Genomic DNA, 22663 nt, shown 5'->3' with positions numbered 1-22663 from the left:
TATGGTGATGAGCATTCATGAGAAAGGAAAGCCATTAAACATCCTTTATTTAATTCCCAATTAATCAGTTTAGTATTGATGTCAATTTTAAATACTTGACCTTTTTTTGGTGAAAATTTTAATATGTACAAGACAAGTGGGAAGTGCCACTACATTTTCAATATTTTATTGTCAAAATGTAAGATGCATTAAAACACCTAAAAAAGTTTAAAAAAAACCATTGCTCAACACAAGTTGGGAAAATTTAGCTGGATATATCAGAAAGAAATCGAAAAGGCCAAAATGACAACTGATTACAAACATAAGGGTTAAGAACTCTAAAATCATGATAGATACAGATACTAGTGGTCCATCACATTAGCCTAAACACAAATGATCAGCACTAGCCAAATTATTACGACTAATAAAAAACTACTTATAAAATATCTTGACAAGAAAAAACAGAATCATATTATTAGAAGTTGGCAAANTGCAGCGTTGGAGAATAAGAGCCAATGAGAGCAAATCGGTACATGTAACATTCACACTCAGGAAAGAGACATGTCCACCAGTAACGCTAAACTGCAAAGTTATCCCTCAAGACAATAACGCAAAATACTTGGGCATGCACCTAGACAGGAAACTTACGTGGCAGAAACATATTTGGACGAAGCGCAAACAACTGGATGGAAGGCTGCGGTCACTGAACTGGTTAATGGGACGCCAATCACAATTAAGTCCTAGCAGCAAGATGCTAGTGTACAAAACTACCATAAAACCGATCTGGACTTACGGTATACAACTGTGGGGAACGGCCAGCAACAGTAATATAGATATCCTGGAGAGATTCCAGACCAAAGCTCTGCGAATAATGTTTGGAATTCCACATTGTATAAGTAATAGATACATATACCTCGACCTCGGCCTAAAAACAGTTCGGCAGGAAATAGCCCAGAACAGCCTGAAATACCAGGAGAAGCTGACCGCCCATGTTAACAACTTAGCGCACGCTCTGAGTGGGGAAGGCGCTCTTCAGCACACCCGGCTAAAGAGAAATGACATACCGAGCCTACATAAAAGATTTACCACCTGACATTAAGAGAGTCGTGTGAAATGAATTTTCACACAAGTATGGCTCTCGAAGAAAACATAGTCTGAGGAATCAACCAAAGAAGTGGCTTATTGTTGAAAAAACAGATTGCCATGAAGCAGAATCATCAAAAAAAAAAATTATTAGAAGTTAATTTTTATTAAATTAATTTTGTGGTACACATTAACGTAAAATAAATTGAGAAATGTATCACAGAAGAATTGTGTACCCTGTACATCTTAATGTGTGGAATGTTATCGTTAACCCAAGAAACTGTGTTGGTCAATGATTATAAATGGTTTTTATTTTATTTCGTTCTTACTTCCTACTTTAAAATAACACTTATGCCCACCAGTAAGATCAATATCAAGCCAAACCTACATACATAACAATTTGTTATTGATCTACTTGCTATTGTATTTTTATTAAATACAGAATTAATTTTCTTTTAAAAACAGCTGATATAGTTTCAGACTAATTAAACATTATTATTATTATTATTATTATAGCTTTGTATTCCACATTTTTACAGTTTGATTCAATTAATCTATATCTCTTGTTTGTGGCCCCACTTGGGTAAAAGCCTCCTCCATCTTTTTCCACCTTTCCCTGTCGCTGGCTATGTGCATCCAATTTTTCCCTGCCTTGTTTGTTATGTCATCGGCCCATCTTTTCTTCGGCCGTCCTACGTTTCTTTTGCCTTTTGGGCCTTGCCATTTTGTTGTTTGATAGGTCCACCTCTTATCTTTATATCTTGCCAAATGACCTGCCCAGTTCCACTTCTGCTTTAGGCTAAATTTAAGAGCATCTGATAATTTAGTTTTCATACGGATGTCTGTGTTTCTAGTCTTTTGTATTCTTCTTAGTTTTAAGATACTTCTCTCCATTGCGTGTTGACAAGAGGAGATTTTGTTTTTTACTCTTTCCGTAAAGACCCATGTCTGGCTAGCATAAGTTAGGCTTGGGAGAATGCAGGAATCCATTATTGTCTTTTTTATATTTAAGTTATAATTCCCTTTTAAGATTTCTTTTTGTGCCCAGTATTTCTTCCATGTTACACCTATTCGTCTGTCTAGTTCGTTTTCGTTGCTGTTTGTATCGAATGACACCAATTTGCCTAGGTATACATAGTCATCTACATATTCTATAGGTTTTTCCTCTATTTTTATTGTTTTCCTAGGACTGTTTGACATGATTTTAGTTTTAGAAGCGTTCATGTGTAAGCCGATTTTTATACTTTCATAGTTCACACTTTGCAACATTTTCTCTAAGTCTGTAGCTGATTCACTGAATAGAACTATGTCATCTGCAAACCTTAGGTGTGTCAATTTATTATTATCTATCCATATGCCTCTATTTTTCCAATCAATATTCTTGAAAATGTCCTCCAGCACAGCTATGAACAGTTTAGGAGAGAGCGGGTCTCCCTGCCGCACTCCTCTTCCAATTATGAACTCTTCTCCTTGTCTTTCCAGTTTTACTCTGCTTACGCTTTTGGAATAGATGTTTTTGATGATATTTATGTATGTTTTATTTATATCGTTGTTCCTTAGAGCAGTCCATATGGATGAGTGCACTATACTGTCGAATGCTTTGGAATAATCCACAAATGCCAAATAAAGTGGTTTATTAAATTCTTTAAATTTCTCCATTACTTGTTCTATTGTATGGATGTGATCAATTGTTGAGTAATGTGGTCTAAAGCCCGCTTGTTCTATTGGTTGATTGTTGTCAATTTTTGATGCTATTCTGCTGAGAAGTATTGATGAAAAGAGTTTATATATTGCAGATAGTAGGCTGATAGGTCTATAGTTGCCGATGTCGAGTGGACTTCCTTTTTTATACAGTAGAATTATGTTTGACTTAGTCCATTGCGATGGTACTTGTTCTTCTTCCAGTACTAAGTTAAACATCTCAGTTAGATATGGGACTAGAATTCGCGCACCGATTTTCAGGGCTTCATTTGTAATGTTGTCTTCTCCTGGGCTCTTCTCAGGTTTTAATTTTGTAATGTGAGTCCATACTTCACTTTCCGTTATTGGGTTTATTTTTGTTTCTCCTGTATCCTCTTCCGTTATATCGCTATTTTCATCCTCTTCTGTCATTTCTGGTGGTGGTTTTTGATATAGCGAGGAATAGAAAGCTGTTGCACATTCTATTATACCTTCTCTGTCTCTGATTTCGCCCTTCCCACTGCTTAGACTCTGTACCCAATTTTTGAAAAAAGAGAGAGGAACTAAAGGAATTGTTCAAACAAACCAATAAATCAATCAGAAGAGATTATGATAACCACAGAAGAGAAATAATAGTAAAAAACATGTCATTGTTCCGGAGTTCGAAAAGAGCGTACAAAGAACTAATTACGCACAAAATTGGGTACAGAGTCTAAGCAGTGGGAATTAAACATTAACAAAGAATAATAATTTTCATTAGGTAAAGCAGATCGTTGGGGCAGGCCTTTGTCCAGCAGTGGACGTCTTTCGGCTGAAACGAATGAACGAAAAGCAGACTTAAAGATTCAGAAACTAGGGCTAGGTCCAGGAGTTACCTTCGTAGAAGGATGAATGTAGTAAAAATAACAAATAAAGGTATTTTAAAAAGGATGAGCATGTCCAATTTAGCAGAACAGTAGTGTCACAATAATTCACTGAAAAATAAAGATTTCTTTGGTAATATTTTGTAAAAAAATTCAACAGAATGACAAATCATAGATTAAATTAAAACTTGTGACAGAAGTAGATAAGATTTTTAGGTAATTTATGTAAAATAAGATACAGTGTTGTTAAATGAAGGGAAATACCTCTTTCTTTTCGTTACCCAGAATAAGTAAGGACTTTTACTGATAGAGCTATTACACATTTGGCGGTATTGATAATTTTATTGTGAACATAAGGACTATAGTTAGAAATACAGACATTAGTTTCCTATTTCAAAATTACCTTTGTAGGAATTTTATGTGGAATCATCCTGCTAGCAACCACAAAAAAGCTATCAGTTCATAGGGTACAGATATAATAGGGTTTCAATTCCAATCAGCTGCTTTGGTAGCCTCCACAAAATGCGTCAAAATGCAGGCATTATTCCTTTACCAAATGCGCTTCACTGTGAATGGAGATTTTGTCAATTTATTGGTAAAAGTCGTGGTGATTCACACTCGCCCGCACCGATGTGAATCACAAGAACCAAGTGATTAACATTGTCACAAACAATTCTCCACCAGGTACCAACAAAAGCAAATTCGTTGAGGAAATTATAACAAGTGGAATGCATGCCCCAGCAAGAACTCCAGCGTGATCGTACTCACCATCTGTTCGTTTTATGTTGATGTTAATTCCAGACTGGATCTTCACGCTACCGTCATCCATTTTCGCACTGATTTATGCACCACATACACTATAGAACATTATTTCGCAATGAACGTTTATTCAATATTATTTTGTCTAACACATTCGGAAATTACACATATGAACCGGTGAAAATTACAAAATAAATTTCTACACCCAGATTGACAGTTATGCCGTGCTAGCTACACACTTCAGACTGGAACGTTTGAAATTTGTTTCACTACAACAGTCAAATCAATCACTACTTTCTAATCCCTAAATTATGTAATTGATTTGATTATTGTAAAAAGTTACAAAACTAAAAACTTAATAAATCACGAATGTTTTAAATAATTTCGGTTAGAAACCCGAAATTCCAAAATTATCAGGAACACTGCGTCGAAAATTTATGGATAGTGTTGCCAGGAATTTTGAATTAAAGTTTTAATAAACTTCTGTTAAGTTTTGTAAAAATTAATTATCAATTTTGTAACATGAAATCAGTATTCCTTTGAACCTTTAATACTAAATTCAACTAAATATCGTGATAGTTTTGTCATGTTGATTCAATAACAAAATGACAACGTTAAGTTTGAAAGTGGTAAAAAAAGGAACTACACATCTACAAGGAGATAATGTCATTATTTGACATATTTGCGTGGAAGAAGCGCCCTCCTTTACGTTTACGTGTTCATTGTACAGATAAAAAATAATTGCTCAAATCTACGAATCATAATCGATAAACTATTCACATGCACATCACTTTTAGCCATAGACTAAGATAAAGGAAGAAAAGAAAATTAATGTCAAAATTACACCAAAAATCCCAACCTGTGAATCAATCAATTAATTTTTCATCATTTTTACAGTGTAGTAATATAGTTCTAAAGCATTTATATATACAAAATGATGAGTGAATATACAGTTTCACATAAAGCTAAAAAGCGCATCAAAGAAGTTAAAAGGAAAGCCCGACCAGGTAAGTAAATTGTTAGACCGCAACAGCAAACAATTTCGAGGAACTGCATGTGTTTTATTGTAGCTTTTCACAATAAAAACATGTAAAATCGCATCGGACAAATATAATACTGTTATATTTGGTAAGCCTTAGTTCATTGTGGTAACATGTTAACAAAATTCTAGAAATCTCCACTCCCAAGTAGCGTGACATACTTTAGGGCGACCTCGACATAACATCGGCAGTTTCATTTCATTAGCTACCTAGGTTTTAGTTTCAGTTCTTTAATTAGGTACTTCATCAATTGCATGAACGAATAAAATACTGCAATGTTCTGTATGCTTAAAAGTGAAATTTGCCTAACCTCTATGCCTATGAAATCTTTGGTAGGTTCATTTTGCAATGATTGTGTATAATGTCGCATTCACACCACCTTTTCATTACTGTATTATGTTAAATAGTTTAATATCCTAACAGATCACATATTGATAGGACAATCATTGAGACTATGGAATCAACTTGACACCATATTTTATATTCTTTTAAATTCTCAAATGAATAGGTAGTTCAGTTTTTTTATTGGGGATAGCTGACTGATTGAAATAATGTAGGCATTTATGTAGTTGAATTAATACAATAATGCAATACATGTGACTAACATTACATTGATAATACATTGAGGCTTTTTTATTTCCAGAACTAACAAACAAACAACAATGGATGACGTTAAACTATGCTGAAAACTTTGAAGAGTTTTTAAAATGTAATGATAATGTTGAGAGAGTAGATAATAACAAAGTATCACCTGAAGAATTTATAGAAAAATATGAAAAAGTGTTTAAACCAGTTGTTATTACTAATGTACAGACTAACTGGAAAGCAAACCACAAGTGGACCTTAGATAGACTAGCCAAAAAGTACCGTAACCAAAAATTTAAATGTGGCGAAGACAATGAGGGTTATAGTGTTAAGATGAAAATGAAGTATTACGTCACCTACATGAAGACAACGACTGATGACAGCCCGCTTTATATTTTTGATAGTAGTTTTGGAGAGCATATGAGACGAAAAAAGCTTCTTGAAGATTACGAAGTACCAAAGTACTTCAGGGATGACCTATTTAAGTATTGTGGAAATGAGAGGAGACCTCCATATCGTTGGTTTGTGATGGGACCACAGAGGTCGGGCACCGGGATCCACATAGACCCTCTAGGTACTGGTGCTTGGAATGCCTTAGTGTTTGGTCACAAGAGATGGTGCCTGTTTCCGACACAGACTCCAAAAGAACTGATCAAAGTCACCGGCGCCATGGGCGGGAAACAGAGAGATGAAGCTATTACTTGGTTCAAGTTAATTTATCCTAAAACACAACTGGAATCTTGGCCACAAGAGTATAAACCGGTACATTGTGAAATAATTTATTTGATTGAGTTTTCTGATATGTTTTTCATATTGGTTCAACATGATAAAATTTTTGCATTTCTATTTCAGGTGGAAATCCTCCAGAAGCCTGGTGAAACGGTTTTTGTTCCCGGTGGTTGGTGGCATGTGGTGCTGAACTTGGATGACACAGTTGCTGTCACTCAAAACTTTTGTAGCCGTACCAATTTCCCCATTGTATGGCATAAGACTGTACGTGGTAGACCCAAACTGTCCAAGAAGTGGATCAAAGTTCTTGAGGCCAAAGAACCTGACTTATATAAAATAGCCAGTAGTGTTAACCTAAGCCAAAGCACTGGTGTAGCATCTGACAGCTCATCTAACAGCAGCTCCTCGAGTAGCGACAGCGAGAGCAGCTCTTCAGGCAGCTCCAGTGAGGACGACAGCGGCCAGGAGAGCATCTCTGCTCATAAGAAAAAGAAGAGAAGGAAAATTGGAGCTGAATAACGAAATAAACTAGAATATAACTTAAGTTTTGAAAAGATTTATACCACAAAACAAAAAAATTGCATTAGCAAAATATAAATCATTAATTATGTAAGCCTGCCCATTTTGTATTATTAGACTTATTTGATGAATTATTTAACTTTTTCTTTGTTGTTACATAGTGAACCTAACTATTATTTCGTTTGTTAACGGACAAGATAATTCTTTATCAATAAAGTATTATTGTAATAACATAAATGCGTTTAATTTTGATTTGTTAAGAAGTTGCTAACTAAAATTGGGTATTTCGCCGAAACAGTAAATTTTCTGTGTCCAGGCAGGCGAACACATGTTTTTTTATATCTATCTGTATAAAACTATTTTTATGAGAAAGTTCATCAAAAGTTTTATTTGTTTTTGCTATTACAATAGCAGAGACTACAAATAATACCGTAGAAAAACTTAATCAAAAGTCGTTTTTCTAATTTCCTTGTCATGTCCATTACTGTTGTTTGCCAAAATGAAGGCTCATTATAACAAATTGAAGCGTAATTTAATTCTTATAGCACTCTCTTTACATTTGAGAAACGTTTGGCTATCGGAAAATAAAAACTTTAAATGTCAAATACTTATAGGAAGAAAATAAAGTGAAGTTAAGTTCTTGTCCAGATCAAAAGTATAATTTCCCTGGGTCTTCGTTTCGACCATTGTTGTAACGAAACGAAAAAACTTAGAATGTAACGCACTGCACCACTACACTCGGCCATTTCGTCCCAAGAGGCCATTGAGGCAGGACAGCACGTCGTTGATCAGTTTCGCGACAAATCGCATAAATAGGTCCCTCCTTGGGTTTTTGTTTACTAAAAAGTCAATTTCTTTGGACGGTTTTTTGCAACTAAACAATGGATTAATTTTATTGTTTATTTACACAAATGTAGTGTCTGTAGGGGTAAACCCATGATTTAAATAGTAAATGTATAGGGTAAATAGGTTTTTGTCTGTGGTGTCTTTTAGGCATAAATCTAATTTCTTTGGTCCTAATTTCCTTGTTTTCCGTGGCATAAAATGACCTAGGAAATTATAAAAGACCATTAATAATTCGGCGTAAAGTCAAATTTTGAGTATTTCTTTATTGGAATAAGTTTAAAATTTAAATTTTAAGAAATAGGTATCAGAATAGATATAGAAAAACTTGTTTTTAACTTTTAACTCAATCTACTGCATTTATCTTCCTTAGTTATGTAAAAAGGTCGTAATGATATAATATTCATTGGCATGTTTGCTTGCGAAAGTACACAAAAATAGGTCGAACAAAAAAAAAGCAAACCACAGAAGAAAACTTAGAGAAAAAAATATTTATAATAATTTCCTTGGCTACCAAAAAATTATGACCTCATAACTTTGTTTCTAAAACGAATTATGACACCCCTTCTAGATATATTAGCTTAGTTTTTACTACTTAATGCAATGGGAAACTAAAAATAGTTAAAAACAGAAATAAAATTCGTGCCAAGGAAATTAGGCAAAATTGACCATTTTTGGCGAAATACCCAATTGCGCAGCACGAAGTTTACTGAGATCAGTGAAAGTGCGTAGCAAAGGCACAAGTTATTAAATTTTCCTTGATTAGGTTTTAAATAACCCACTTAGATTTTCTTTATTGGAAATATTTTTTTGTAAAGAATAACAACAGTCGATTTATTATTAGATTTTTGATAAGCTTAATCGAATACTAGAACAACACTAATTTGTCAAATTGGTAACTGGCATAGAATATTATTGTCTATGGTTTAGTGCAGCCATTTGTGAGCTCTGCCAAAGTTCCTGTGAAAACGTCTGATCAAAATGTTGAAATCAGCTACTGGCACATTAGCCAATGTCCTGAAAAGGTCCTTGGTCCCAGCAGTGAGGGTCAGTGCAGTGGTTCCTGCTAGGAGGGCGCATGGTGCCCCAGTGGAGTCTGATGAAGAATTCGATTGCAGGTTAGACCGAACCCTTTGACGTTATGTAACTTGAAAAGATAAATAGTCCTTTCGGCAGGATATATCTTCAATACTAGTCATATAAAAGCTTAATTAGTCGTCGGCTTAAGTGTGTTACACCACCCTGTAACTAGGTGTTTATATCTAAATCTTACTTGATAGCCATTACATTCTTATCTTGCCAATGCAGCCGTTTCATAGTTTTCATGTGCCATGTTTTTAAATTCTTAGCAGATAATATCCAATTTAACGTAAAAGCCACTTATATCCTGTTGTTAGTTAGTGTGTGTGTTAGCCAGTAGGTAAAGGTATTGATTTCATAGGAACTAGTTTTATTGATCTTTATTTTGACATTGCAGAGGTTCGTTTAACCTATCTTTGTTATCAGTCTGTGTATGTATAGTAAGAACATACTAAATAGGTAGGACATACTAAGTTGTTGGGGTGCTTAGGATGTAATCTTCCAATAATCAAACTTATTAGATTTACTTCACATTATTGATTACAATTATGTTTTATCTATTTCAGATATGAAGCATTCTTCAACAGAAAAGACATTGATGGCTGGGAGATCCGCAAGGGAATGAATGACCTCTGTGGTATGGATCTGGTGCCCGACCCAAAAATCATCAAAGCTGCTCTGCATGCCTGCAGGCGGGTGAACGACTATGCGCTGGCTGTCAGGTTCATCGAGGCTTGCAAGGACAAGTGCGGGCCCAAAGTTAACGAAATCTACCCATACATTATCCAGGAAATCAAACCCACACTAACTGAACTCGGCATTGAGACTCCAGAGGAACTTGGTTATGACAAACCAGAATTAGCTTTAGAAAACGTTTATGATATGTAAGGTTGTCAAAATAAGCTGTAGAAAATTTGTATAATAGTTTTGTTGTCGACTTTTATTTTACACATAATTGTGAGAAGACGTGTCTTCAAACTCAAGTATTCTTGGTCCACCATTTAAATCGACGTGCTTTGGTCTAATGTATAAACGTTAGAGAATTATGTGATTTGTTTAATTTAAAATATCCTCTTGCCCACTTCCTATAAAAAATAATAGGGTGATGATATTTGAATGAGGCTACATAAACACATACAACATAGAAAACTAATATCTGTTCCACCACATTTTTAAACTAATATCAGGTAATGAGGGGCTGAATAGCTGTTTGATTGTTTAATTTTCATCATTAAACTTAATGTAGGTAGCTAGTGCAGCCCAGCTTAAAATAAACAAAAATTTTAAAATTTTTATAACAGAGAGGATCACTCAATTCACATGCACATATTTTATAACTCTATGCAGCAGGCACATATTATAAAGGATTGTAGTTAGGCAATTGTTGCAAATCTAATGAATTTGAAAGTAGTACCACAGAATAATAAGCCTAGGTACTGGATTCATTACTGTACAACCAATTACTAATGTGAAACTTCCCTGCAGTTACACTTGACTCGTACCAAATTATTGGTGAGAGTGGGGGAGAATAAAGTTTTATTTACATAACATAATTCCTCCCACTTTTAATGCACCCAGGTGTAGTTTAGGTGAATTACCTTGGGTGAATAAGGTTTACGATCGAATTCTTTGCCCCCAGCCCAGCCCCCAGGGCGAATCTGGTAGGCGTAACTGGGAATCCTACTTATACCCACTAATAAAATGCGAAAGTTTGTATAGATATTTGTTACTCTTTCATGAAACACTACTGAACGGATTTTGATGAAACTACAATATTATCTAAACATGAAATAGGCTATAATTTATTACGATCTGTGACAAGCGATGCCGTGGGCTAAAGCTAGTAAACCAAAAATAATTTGGATCTAGGCGAGTCACTCCTCGTAAGTATGCTTGGTGGACTCAGACGTATGGACGAGGATGAGGAAAGTTGGAATCGTGCGAACAGAGGGATTTAAGATATTTTTGTAGTAACCACCAAATAAAACTAGTTTATACGTAAATATTTTAATGATTGCAATATTCACACAGTCATACTCATTTATTTACAATCACAAATCATTCACTTAACAACATAATTGTGCTTTTTAATCATTATTAGGTTTTACAGGTCAAACACAATATTGTCAATTATTGTTGAGAAATAATAAATAAACAAAAAAATTATAAATAAAAAAAAACAACAAAGGAAAATAATACAATCTTTTCTCACAGAAAACAAAATAAATATTATAAATAGTTACTCACTTTTGTACTCTTCTATTCGCCTAACTTATTTGACTAGACCCGACTATAATTTAATTTTATTCTAAACGTTTAACGTAAATCATCAATTTAAAAAATGTCGATGGCTATAACACTGGAGAATTATCCGGAACCTATCTACATAGCTCCAAATTGAAATATATTACAAGTACAATTACTAGTTTTGAAGTCACATCTATACACATAGTAGTTTAAACATCCAGATGCCAACCTCAACCTGATCACCCTGCGCCAGAATTATATCTTTCTGTTATAGAATATTATACAATACTGTCGACTATTAAATTACATTTATTTTAAAATTCACCTAGTTAAATATATTACAAAACTTACTCGAATATTAAATATAATATTTATATTGAAAATCATGGCATCTCATCAGTGTAGTTCCATAATCCTATGGTAGACTAGAAAGTTTCATCCGTGACTTGAAGAAGACTAGAATAAATAAATAAGTGGGCGCAACAAACGTAAAACCAAATAAATTAAACGTGAACAACAACGTACTCAACAAACTCGTAAATAAATTAAGGAATGTAAATATAAACGCTCATCATCGCGCGCTCGCTGCCGTCACCGACGACCCGACGCGACAGACGCAAGAAATATATCGTCGTTGTAAAAAAATATTGCACAAATCTATTTCCCGTTGGCGATTTGTATCTAAAATATTCAATAAATTAAGTCTCATTTCATAATACTAATCATAAGTTATCGACATCCTGTCAAATTATGAGGACGTGACCCATTGCCGGGGTCTTGGTCTCGACGGATTAGGAATAAGGAATATGCACGTTTACAAACATCATCTATGTAAAAAACACAGGGAAGAGTTTAACAAAATATACACATTAAGTATTGCTTCAATATAGAGGTGCTAATAAGTTTAAAAAAAGTGAAAAATCATCAAGTTTCAATTGGAAGCATAGGCTTGCGACCTTATCTTTTTTGCAAACCATTAGTCTGTATGACTACAGCTTGAATTTTAGGTTTAATTAATATGGCGACAATCTACGGCAACACTGAATCGCCCCATGCACGTCGAGATCGAAGTAGTCGGCCACACGGTCACAAAAATGTGGCAGTTTATAAGGCCTTTTAGTTAGGCAGATTACTCCTGTCTGGAGACGCCACCTTGCGGTGGTTTAACGGGCCTCACAACAGAACTATCAATTTGTCTCTCACTCCCAGCACCTCTTTGACTGAGAGATGGATACATCCGACTTTATTGCGAGGTAGGCTTCAAATATACTCTTTGTATTGTTATATCACATTCTGTTTTCACTGTTCTGTAGTCTTATCCGGTAGTGGGCGGGGCCGGGTGCTCCCGCCCGGAGCGGGTGCATATTCCTCGCTATGTGCGCTCCTGCAGCAGGCCTGGCGACGCGGGCGCCACGAGGCTCAACAGCTAGGAATCCGCCACAACCGCGTCGCGTTCGGCCTTCACTTGCTAGAAAATAGAATGTTTCTTTGAAATTAACGTTGTTTTATGCGCATTATGTTTTGTTTATGAACTATTGTTAGGTGAATCATCATTAGTTATGTATTTTGTACCTTGGCTACTTTAGAATGCGCGACCAACGTGAAGAATTAAACAAATATATCAGGATGGTTGCGAGTTGGAAAAACAAGTTTTATTTGGTCGAAGTAATTTCCAGTTTTTGGGAAGCCAGCAGAAGTCTGCTATATTTTTTTTAAATAGCCTTGGACATTTTTTTACACTGCACCTCTAGTCCCAAACTAAGCAGAGCTTGTACTATGGGTATTAGACAACGGATATAAACATCTTACGCCCGTATTCACAAACATGCTTGCTTAAGCGAAGCAGTAAATCGAACGCATAGCGTTGAATAGAGCTCTAAAACATTTGCATGCTAGTTCAAATCTGGTGAATGTGTTCTGCTCTATCTTATTATGTAACATCCGTAAAAATCTAATATACCACATTCTGCAAATAAATAATTTTCGTTTTCATTTTTCTGATCGGTTCGAATGTCACCCTGTGCGTCCACGCGCACTGCGAGACCTCATAGTAACGTTTGTGTATACGGGCGTTGAATATATTTATAGTCTGGTCGCCGAGCACGTAGAATTTTGTCCAATGACCCCAAGCTACCCATCCTTATCGCTCGCGCGTAATTATATTGCTGTCGCTACTGTGCGACGGGCGCCCGCAGTGAGTGTGCGAGCGCAACAGCATAAGGATGGGTAGCTTGGGGTCATTGGACATCTACGTGCTCAGAGACCGGGCTTTAGATGTATTACGTGTGTGGTACTGACGGGCTCGGCGGGCGGGTCGAGGTGTCCGACCATGGCCTTGAGCGCGGACGCGTCCTTGAGGCTGAGCACTTGCAGGACCTGTGCGTCGCCGCCCTGCAGCACGACCTGCGCCACGCCGCCGCCCATAGACAGCGCTTCCAGCGCCTCGCCGCCCTGCTCCACCTAAAACACGCGCGCATAAATACATGTACGTAGCTGGCTAACGGTGCAAAAAAGTTTACAGCGACAAAAAAAGAAAAAAATAAAGAAAGCTGGCAAGCGCTCTAAGGCCTCAGCCTCGAACTTAGCGGGCAGCGGGGCGGCGGCGGCGACGGCGCGGGAGCGGCAGCGGGCAACGAGCGGGCAGCGCACTCCTTCTTTTGCCCACAATAAATCGAGCGTTAGGAATAAATTTGAATCGAAATAAAATTGTCGCCGTTGTTCAGACATTTCGTTTGCGAATAAAAACAAATATCTCGACAACACAACCCCGAACACAACACTTCGCCGCTAAAGCGCCGCGGGAGCTGCCCGCTTGTTTCGAGAACGGGTCTGCGTTGCCCGGCCTGCTCCCGCGCCGCCGCCGCTCCCGCCCCGCTGCCCGCTAAACTCGAGGCTGAGGACTTAAAGGTTACTGACTGAATGATTGTCTGATACCTATCAAATAAACGAAAATAAGCATTACTCAACTGCGCCAGAAGGAGAATGAAATGTAAGAATTAAAGATTACACAACTATTGAGTTCGTTTAATAAAGTAGTGGGAATAATTTGTAGTAGAAAAAAAGACAAGTTCATGTAAAGTTAACTTTAATGTAATCCATTTTGTCAACTTATCAATCATTTAATTTATTAGATTATCCTGAAATAATACTAAAACTTACTACTATTATACTAGTAGGTACTACATTTGTGTAGAACGAAAAAAAAAACAATTATTATTAAAATTTTAACTTTATGGATCATAAAATCACAATAGCTGAGCTAATCTTAAGTCAAAACTTATAATCAAATTGAAAATAAACCCATGTTTTATTAAAGTAGATAATAAAATCACTAACATTTAATACTAATTTCATTTATGAGAATGTATTTTATACCTGATAGGGACCGCAGGGATCGGCAACCACTTGAGATGGAAGAGTCAAAAATGAGTGACAAAATTAGTTCTTACATTTGACGACTTCTGTGTTCGAGTTGGTGGTCACCTGTTTTCATGGTGCATCAACTTGAAGATTTTTGATGTTTATGACTTTTGATAATACGGATAGAACTGTAAACGTAACTTAAATCGCATGAGCCGCATGTTGCCGACCCCTGGTCTACAATATCTATTTTAAAAGTTAATTTCTTGGCAGTTATGTTTAGTTTGGTGCAAGTTTGCTGGCACGCCTAGTCCTTATCGAGCTGGGCGTGGAGTTGGCGAGGCGAGACGAGGTTCGGGTGGGCGTGGCCCTGCCAGTCTCCTTAACTTCTGCCTTCAACGCTTCCACTTTATCTTTGGCTTCTTCTTTCTCGACTTGCTCTGTTTCACCGGGTTTCACTTCTACCACTTCTGCGTCTTCATCGTCTATGACTTCTGCCACTTCTGCGTCTTCTGTAACTTCTTCCACTTCGTCTTCTGCCACTTCTTCCCCCTCTGCCATTTCTGCGTCTTCCGTTTTCTTTTCATCGCCGTTAGCGTCCGTCCCATTGACGGCCGCTTCACTCTCGCCTTCATCCAACGCCTCACTTTGAGGTTCTACCACCGAATCTGTTCCCGGGTCATTGGAGTCAATGCCCTCCTCTTCTTTCCTTATAGACGATAGCAAGTCGGTGATCTGCTCGTCCAAGTCTGAACTGATGACCTTTTCTGACTCCGAGCTATTCAATGACTCGTTTTTGTTGTTTCTTTCATTGGCTGTGATGATTAGCTTGGAGTTTCCTGGAAGGAATTGATAGATGATTAGTGATTACATACATATTTATGCAAAAATATACGATTGATGGTACCATCCTCTGGATTCGTGATTCGCGCACCGGACTACATTGTCAACTATAAGTCAAGCGTTTAAACCTTTACCTGGTAGTGGCAGAATTGTTGCCACCATATTTTGAACCTTATTGAGAAAACATAAGGTTCAAAACTAATGAAAAATATTTTTCTCTATACCAGTTAACCCTTTAACTACCCATACCTCAGGCACTGCCTGAGGTATGGGCGCGGCGTGAGCCGGTGTCTTTGAGTCGTCAAATGTCAGCGAGACTTGAATTTTACATTGAAGTTTATATGGTAGGCATTTTTTTGCGATTTGTGTTTTATTTCCCCCACTAAAGTTAATGTAGGTACTAATAAAAAATGGTCTATAGTCTGAGGTGGAATTGTGTAAAGCAATCGTTATCATTTGACAGTTCATAACGTAAGATAAAGTCAGTTAAACAAAGCGTTTGACAGAATAATCGTACGTTATGAACTGTTACGGAGCACGTAGAATTTTGTCCATTGACCCCAAGCTACCCTTCCTTATCGCTCGCGCGTAATTATATTGCTGTCGCGACTGTGCGACGCGCGCCCGCAGTGAGTGTGCGAGCGTGACAGCAACATAATTACGCGCGAGCGATAAGGATAGGTAGCTTGGGGTCATTGGACAAAATTCTACGTGCTCAGAGACCGGGCTTTAGTAATATCTTGTGCACTTACCAACAACGGTTTCCTTGACAGCAACGATCTTGTCGAAACCCTCCTTGTTGTCGAAAGCGACAAACAACAGATCTATCTTCCTGTGTTTCTTCACGGAGCTCGGATTGAACTCGTCCAGGAAACTGCGCATCATCTTGCGGGTAGGCAGCGTCGGCTGGCCAGTTATCTGAAACATCATCAGGTCATTAAGGCTGGGTTGCACCATCTTACTTTAACTTTGACAAATGTCAAAAATCTGTCAAACTCCATACAAAAAACACCGGTTATCGTTATAGTTATGGTCAAAATTAGGTAGTGCAACTCAGCCTTAGTCTCTAATTTACCAGAGAGAAGTAAAAGATTTGACCAAAGGTTAGGGAGAAGCCACACGGTGCGTTCCGGCGCCGCACCGCACTTCGATTGAACGAGACGGTGCCGTATTGCGGCGCCGCACCGCACCGTGTGGCTTCTCACTTATGGGACTATCCCCACTTTGATCGCGAATAAAAACCCAACCAGAGAAGCCCACGCTTTTCGCGGGGGTAAATTAAACCATCATCGCACCCGCAACAATATTATAATTCAACAAAGGCGCAAACCACCAAGTTTTAATTCGCCGATAGTTGGTCGGGAGTCGGTCTGTTGATCATTATGTAGATGTATGAAAGTGCGCACATTACACCGGCCGATTCAGTCCGTCTGGCCACTGCCTTTTTCATCACAAAGTTTCGTTCGTTTCAGCCGAAAGACGTCCACTGCTGGACAAAGGCCTCCCCCAAAGATTTCCACAAAGACTGGTCTTGCGCCGCTCGCATCCAGGCACCTACCGCGACCTTCACCAGATCGTCGGTCCACCTAGTGGGCAGGCCGCCCACGCTACGTCTTCCGGCTCGTGGTCGCCACTCAAGAACTTTCCTGCCCCAGCGGCCATCAGCTCTCCGACCTATGTGCCCCGCCCACTGCCACTTGATTTCAGCACAAAGTTTACCTATTATGTATATCGAAAATTTAAACTCACCTTAACCAAGTAAGCGAATTTAGACCCCAACTTTTTTGAGTAATCGGAAACGTCAGCTTCTTTCTCGGTCGCGCTCAAGTCGATGGTGGAGTTCAAACTGGCCGCTTGCTCAACCCTGTTCTCAATATTCAAACGCTCTTGAGTCTTCTCAAATATTGCCGTTTTAGTGACTCGGTATAAGGAGTTGGCGTTCAATAACTTCAGCATTAGCTGGAAGAATAATCAGAAGTTGGTGTTAATAAAAGTTTAAGGTGCATGCAGATTGCAGAACTAAGCTCAATACTATACTTACGCCTGTATTCACAAACATTACTATGAGGTCTCACAGTGCGCGTGGAGGCACAAGGTCACACGCGAACCAATCACAGAGCTCTATTCAACGCTGTGCGTTCGATTTGCTGCTTCACTTAAGCAAGCATCGTTTGTGAATATGGGCGTTAGTTAATAACCTTATTAACGTGACTTTGGCGGAATTCATTGGGAAGGTCATTTTGTGGGCAGTAATATCCCAAACCTTTTCATAAACAAAATAAGAAGAGGGCTTTAGTCAATAATTACAATCACGTACGTACGTTATATCCTACTATTTACACTTATAATTTATGATAGACTGAAATAAGTGCAATACTTACTGGTTTATATTTCGGCAGAATCATAGTCAATTTGTGTTTAAGCAATACCCCGATGAGATCATCAATTTTCTTCCAGTCGGGTTTTCGTTGCCCAGTAGCTTCTGTTTTCTTGTCCTTATCTTCGGCAGGCTTGTCACTGTTCTCCGCAGGTTTGTCACTTTCGGCAGGTGTTTCTTCAGTTTTAACAGCCGCTGGTGTACTATCGACAGTTGTTTGAGCATCATCAGTAGTATTTGACGTTTCTTCCTTATCTTTTTCAACCGTATTTTCAACAGCCTCGCCATTTTCGCCTTTATTCGCATTTTCAGTCCCTTCAGTGGAATCTTTTTTGTCCTTTTCTGTAGCTGAGACATCTTTAGTGAGGTCTGCGGCTTCCTTGATAATTTGATTGCAAATCTCTTTAGTTTCTTCGGCATCCAGCTCTTCGTATAATCCTTGAAGCTGCAATGTAGTATTTAATGTTAGCATACATAATACAATTTAAAAAAAAAGAAAAAAAAACCAATCCTATACCTTGCTGAAGACATCATCGAGGGTAACTCCAATTAGTTTGTTCATATTAGTCTTCATGTACATAAATGCACTCCCTGTAAATATTAAGGATGAATGAATTCATGTTAGGATTCGAAAAATTAACTTTCTAAAAAAACTTCAAGGTTCTGTTATTTCAGTCCAGTATAGGTGTCATATTGTTGCCACAGTGGGGACGAAAAGATGAAAGTTTCTTGTGCACTGAGGCAAGAAACCACATACTTTAACCTAACAACTTTAAATAACAACAATGTTATTTAAAACATCGATGAAATAATGCTCTAAGAAACCGTACCTTCATCAAGAACAGCACTCCTTCAAAAGATTGAACACTAAATGTATCGCTTTCGAAGGAACGCTCGAAATTGGAAGGTGTTAGGGTTGCCAGATCTTAAATCGGGAAGCCGGATTGGTCGGCCAGTTTAACCGAACATTAGGCTGACAAGATCCGTAAGATCTCTAGACTCATTATGATATTTGATAAGCAAGACTGGCCGGTCAACGTCCAGTTCGGACAGTTCAAAAGGCCAAACCACGCCCGGCTCTACTCCGACTGGCAACCCCACGTAGTGTCGGCATAACTACCTGCGCTGTCTAGTTCTATGGCCAGTTTCTTCGGCGGAACATTGTTCTGTTCGTCCAGCGCGATCTGGATGATCTCAACGTCGGTGCCGGGCGGGAAGGCGCGGCGGTAATGGCCCACGATGGAGTCCACTTTGCCCACGGCCTTGCCCAGCATGACGGAGCGCAATCGCTCGCGGATGGCCTGCTTCATCTTGCGCGCCAGCACCTGCGACTGGAAGGTCACGTGCTCGGCGGCGCCGTACTTCGTCTTGATCTCTTTCACGATCTGCCCCAGCGCCAGCTCCAGGCGGCCCGCCATCTGCTGCGACGGCACCACGTCGGCGCGCAGGACCAACTCAGAGCCCGACAAATTCTCATCCTTCGCGGCCATCTTGACGGCTGGAGTCGGAACGGCGGCTTTGCCCTGCGCCGGTTTCGGCTTGGTGACCTTCGTCGGTCTGAAATCTCGCTGCGGCGGTTTCCCGCCCTTGGGGGAGTTGTTGAATCTCTGACTGGGGAAATTGGGCTTCGAAGCCCCGAAGTTTTTGGGCTTGGTGTCCCACGGCTGCCGCGAGGGCTGCTGGTTGAAATGGGAGAACGACCCCGAGTTGTTCCCGCCAAACTTTTTCTTGGACCCGCCCTGGGGTCCGGAGAAACGTTTGGCGGTCACGTTGGATTGGGATGCCCACACGGGCGGCCGCTTGCCCAGCAGACCGGAGGAGCCGCCGCCGATACCGAACTGCCCAGGCTCATTGTAATAGGCAGAGAAACCCGAGTCGCTGTTAAACGGTTGGTGTTGCCCTTGGAACAACTGATGAGGCTGATTGCCAAATTCGAACGGACTCTGAAAAGTAATAATACATAACAAAGTTAAGTAACGTTGTTAACAGACATGGCAATTTTAAATGGTAATCAATATTGATGCAACTATGTAGATGCGTCGGCAGACTCACATTTCAAATTGCCTTGTTGTGTTACTAAGATATTCTGTTCTCAAAATCGCATGAATTTTTTTACCTTTATTGGTATAAGTATTCTGCAATTTCATAAACAAGGTGGAGGTACTCTAGAACACCCTATACTTGTTTTAGTCAGAACAGAATATCACAGTAGGAACTCTTAAGAAAAAAATTGCTACTTTTGAATCTTAGCACAGTAGAATGCCTCATGCTCATGTATTGGTATTGAAAAAAGCATACTTACATAATAAAAATATATTAAGATGAAAATTTTGAAACCCTCATAATTACACAAAAAAAAATAGTACAGGTTATGAAGTGTACAGGAATTTCACTTTTAGAGTTCCATAGTCCTGACAAGGAACCTAAGTTTTGTCATAAGTGTCTGTGTCTAAGTTAAAATGAGTGAAAATTAGTTTTAACTAGGAAAAACGCATTCTTCCAAAATGATTCAGTTAAAACTATTTCATTTAACTTTTTAAGCACTCACTTAGCAACGTAAGCACATGTTTTGTGTATCTTCCTTTTTGATATTATAAGTTACTAGCGACCCGTCCCTGCTTCGCACAGGTACAATGTATTATATTTAAAAATCCTCTTGAATCACTCTAGCTATTAACATAAACCGCATCAAAATCCGTTGTACAGTTTTAAAGATCTATGCATTCATAGGGACAGACAGCGGAGAGCGACTTTGTTTTATACTAGTGGTGAAGGTAACCATACAAACTTACCGGCCGGTTGAATGCCTTTTTCTTGGTGAGCATTTGCTGCTGCTGCTCAATCATCTCGCGCTTTCGCTTCAGCAACTCCAGCTCCAAGTCCAGATCCTAATAAATATACTCTAGTTGTACAGGCAGGAAACATCCAATGATCATACCACACAATGTTTTGAAGGTTAACAATTTTCTACAAAATAATTTGCGTGTAGGAAAGACTTTTGTGCTCAAAATCGATTTTTACTCTGAGTGTATGATTTTGAGCTACAGATTATTGTAATGGCGATAAATTTTTCGATTCAGACCCTTGTCCTGAGTCTGAGCCCTGAGGCATGGTGTTTTGGAATAAGTATTATTACTATACACAGACATTCTGTAATGTTTCACATTTTCTACACTACAGCCAATAAATTACATTGACCTAACGGGTTTTTCGGATGTCATCAGACGTGGTATTTTCGCTTACAATGCACACTTCCCTTGTTCACGATTTTAGAACTATGTATATATAATATTTAACTGTATTCATATTGAAGTAAATCATTTACAGTTACAAGGTTTTCCATGAAAAGAATCAATAAAATTCCTCTTACTTGAAGTTGAAGGTGCTCGGTCATCAGTGGCCCACCATGTCCTCCTCGGGGAGCATTATTACGTCTCATTTTCACAAATTCAAAGGTAACTCGAAAAAACAAGAAGCCGAGCTGGAAACTATGACTATTTCCAAAAGAATAACGTTTTTTAATAAAATTTACAAGCAGTTTTCACGAATTTTACGAAATCTGTGGGTCGGCGATTCCACAGATTAGAGAGTATGTCTAAAGACAGATAGGAAACGGCCCTAGTATTTGTTGAACGATAAACAAACTGGTACCGAGCTAGATTGTCCAGTAGGTGGCGCTGTAAACAATATGGCGTCTGCCGCCCACAGATTAAATATATACCTCTCATACTTTTTTTATGATCCGTTCCGTTTCATGTAATGTGTTTAAAAATAAAACTATTGAAGTATAAAATAAAACTTTATTGATGAAATATAACATGAAATATTTTGTTTACGAAAATCAATAAGCAATAAAACTACTGGATTTTAAAAGATTACAGTTACTGTTGTGATAACAGTACATTGTTTTAGTTTTTACATTATGTACTCACGGATTGACATTTGTATGTAACTCATATAAAATATGTTATAGTAAAATAGTTTAATGTTCTCCATAAATTCACACGTTCACTCTCACGTTGGTTCTGTCCACTCCACTGTAAGCAGGCCAGATCTACATGTTTCTCACCACCTGTAAAATATATGAAATATTTAGAGCAAAAAGTCACCGTAAGTCTGTAATCTTCTACATCTACATTCTACACTAATATTGATTGAACGTTTTATCGATTACACTGAGATTCGATTCTAAATATTATAGGATTCTAGACTTCTATCAACTATACAAATTCCTCTATGACTATACATGAATCACCATTTAGATTTGTGACATCAGAACTGACCTACCCTTAATACTGCCTTTCCTGTACCATCTGCTCATACAATTTTCCCAAACCCTTCTTTCCTATCCTACAGGTTGCTCCAAGAGATGTGTATGACCTCGCCGATTTCTTAGAAGCGGAAAGAAAGAGAATAGAAGCTGCCGCGCCTAAGAAACGCCGTGCCTCCGACCTTTTGAGAATGCAAAACTGACAAGTGCGGCTTTATACAGGGTATCCCAGAATGGGTGAATCAAACTGATAGGGGAGGTAGCTCTACTAATGTACTATCCCAAAAAAATATGAAAAAAAATAAAGCGCATAAGGAAACAAAAAAAAAAATATGAAAAAGTGAAAATAAATCAGCTTTGCCTAAGTAGCTGCGTTTGGTGTTTATTTGTACTTTTTCTTACTAAT

At 38.2% G+C, this 22663-nt stretch overlaps 4 protein-coding genes across 8 annotated transcripts in view; 2 read left to right on the top strand and 2 right to left on the bottom strand.

Moving 5' to 3' along the window:
- Nucleotides 1-4803, bottom strand: part of Klp10A (kinesin-like protein 10A) — a 67218-nt gene extending 62415 nt beyond the window's left edge. Inside the window, exons 1-2 of one of the 5 annotated variants that reach the window (XM_028310606.1) lie at nucleotides 4761-4803; nucleotides 4374-4609 (exon numbers count right to left, since the gene is read on the bottom strand). In XM_028310606.1, coding sequence (XP_028166407.1) covers nucleotides 4374-4434 — 61 coding nt within the window. In that variant the 5' untranslated portion in view covers nucleotides 4435-4609; nucleotides 4761-4803. Of the gene's footprint in view, nucleotides 1-4373 lie in introns of all 5 variants that reach the window. The other 4 variants (XM_028310604.1, XM_028310607.1, XM_028310605.1 and 1 more) reach the window with 4 other exon arrangements.
- Nucleotides 4804-5190: 387 nt separating this feature from the next.
- Nucleotides 5191-7299, top strand: PSR (bifunctional arginine demethylase and lysyl-hydroxylase PSR). The gene is made up of 3 exons (XM_028310611.1): nucleotides 5191-5371; nucleotides 6048-6751; nucleotides 6842-7299. The coding sequence occupies exons 1-3, from the start codon at nucleotides 5299-5301 to the stop codon at nucleotides 7235-7237; spliced, it is 1173 nt and encodes a 390-aa protein (XP_028166412.1). The 5' UTR covers nucleotides 5191-5298; the 3' UTR covers nucleotides 7238-7299.
- Nucleotides 7300-8973: 1674 nt separating this feature from the next.
- On the top strand, nucleotides 8974-10171 carry COX5A (Cytochrome c oxidase subunit 5A). Its single transcript, XM_028310612.1, has 2 exons — nucleotides 8974-9198; nucleotides 9727-10171. The coding sequence occupies exons 1-2, from the start codon at nucleotides 9062-9064 to the stop codon at nucleotides 10046-10048; spliced, it is 459 nt and encodes a 152-aa protein (XP_028166413.1). The 5' UTR covers nucleotides 8974-9061; the 3' UTR covers nucleotides 10049-10171.
- Nucleotides 10172-15027: 4856 nt separating this feature from the next.
- On the bottom strand, nucleotides 15028-21560 carry LOC114357129 (uncharacterized). Its single transcript, XM_028310610.1, has 8 exons — nucleotides 21358-21560; nucleotides 20780-20875; nucleotides 19108-19930; nucleotides 18505-18578; nucleotides 17992-18432; nucleotides 17360-17569; nucleotides 16363-16528; nucleotides 15028-15606 (listed from the first exon to the last, which is right to left on the bottom strand). Exons 1-8 carry the CDS (start codon nucleotides 21424-21426, stop codon nucleotides 15047-15049), a joined length of 2439 nt encoding a protein of 812 aa, XP_028166411.1. The 5' UTR covers nucleotides 21427-21560; the 3' UTR covers nucleotides 15028-15046.
- Between the last annotated feature and the right edge of the window lie 1103 nt (nucleotides 21561-22663).

Source organism: Ostrinia furnacalis, unplaced genomic scaffold (assembly GCF_004193835.3).
Source record: "Ostrinia furnacalis isolate ACB-3 unplaced genomic scaffold, ASM419383v2 OfSCF3049, whole genome shotgun sequence".
Lineage (NCBI taxonomy): Eukaryota > Metazoa > Arthropoda > Insecta > Lepidoptera > Crambidae > Ostrinia > Ostrinia furnacalis.
Note: the sequence above shows the minus strand (reverse complement) of the source record. Positions and strands in the feature narration are given on the sequence as shown.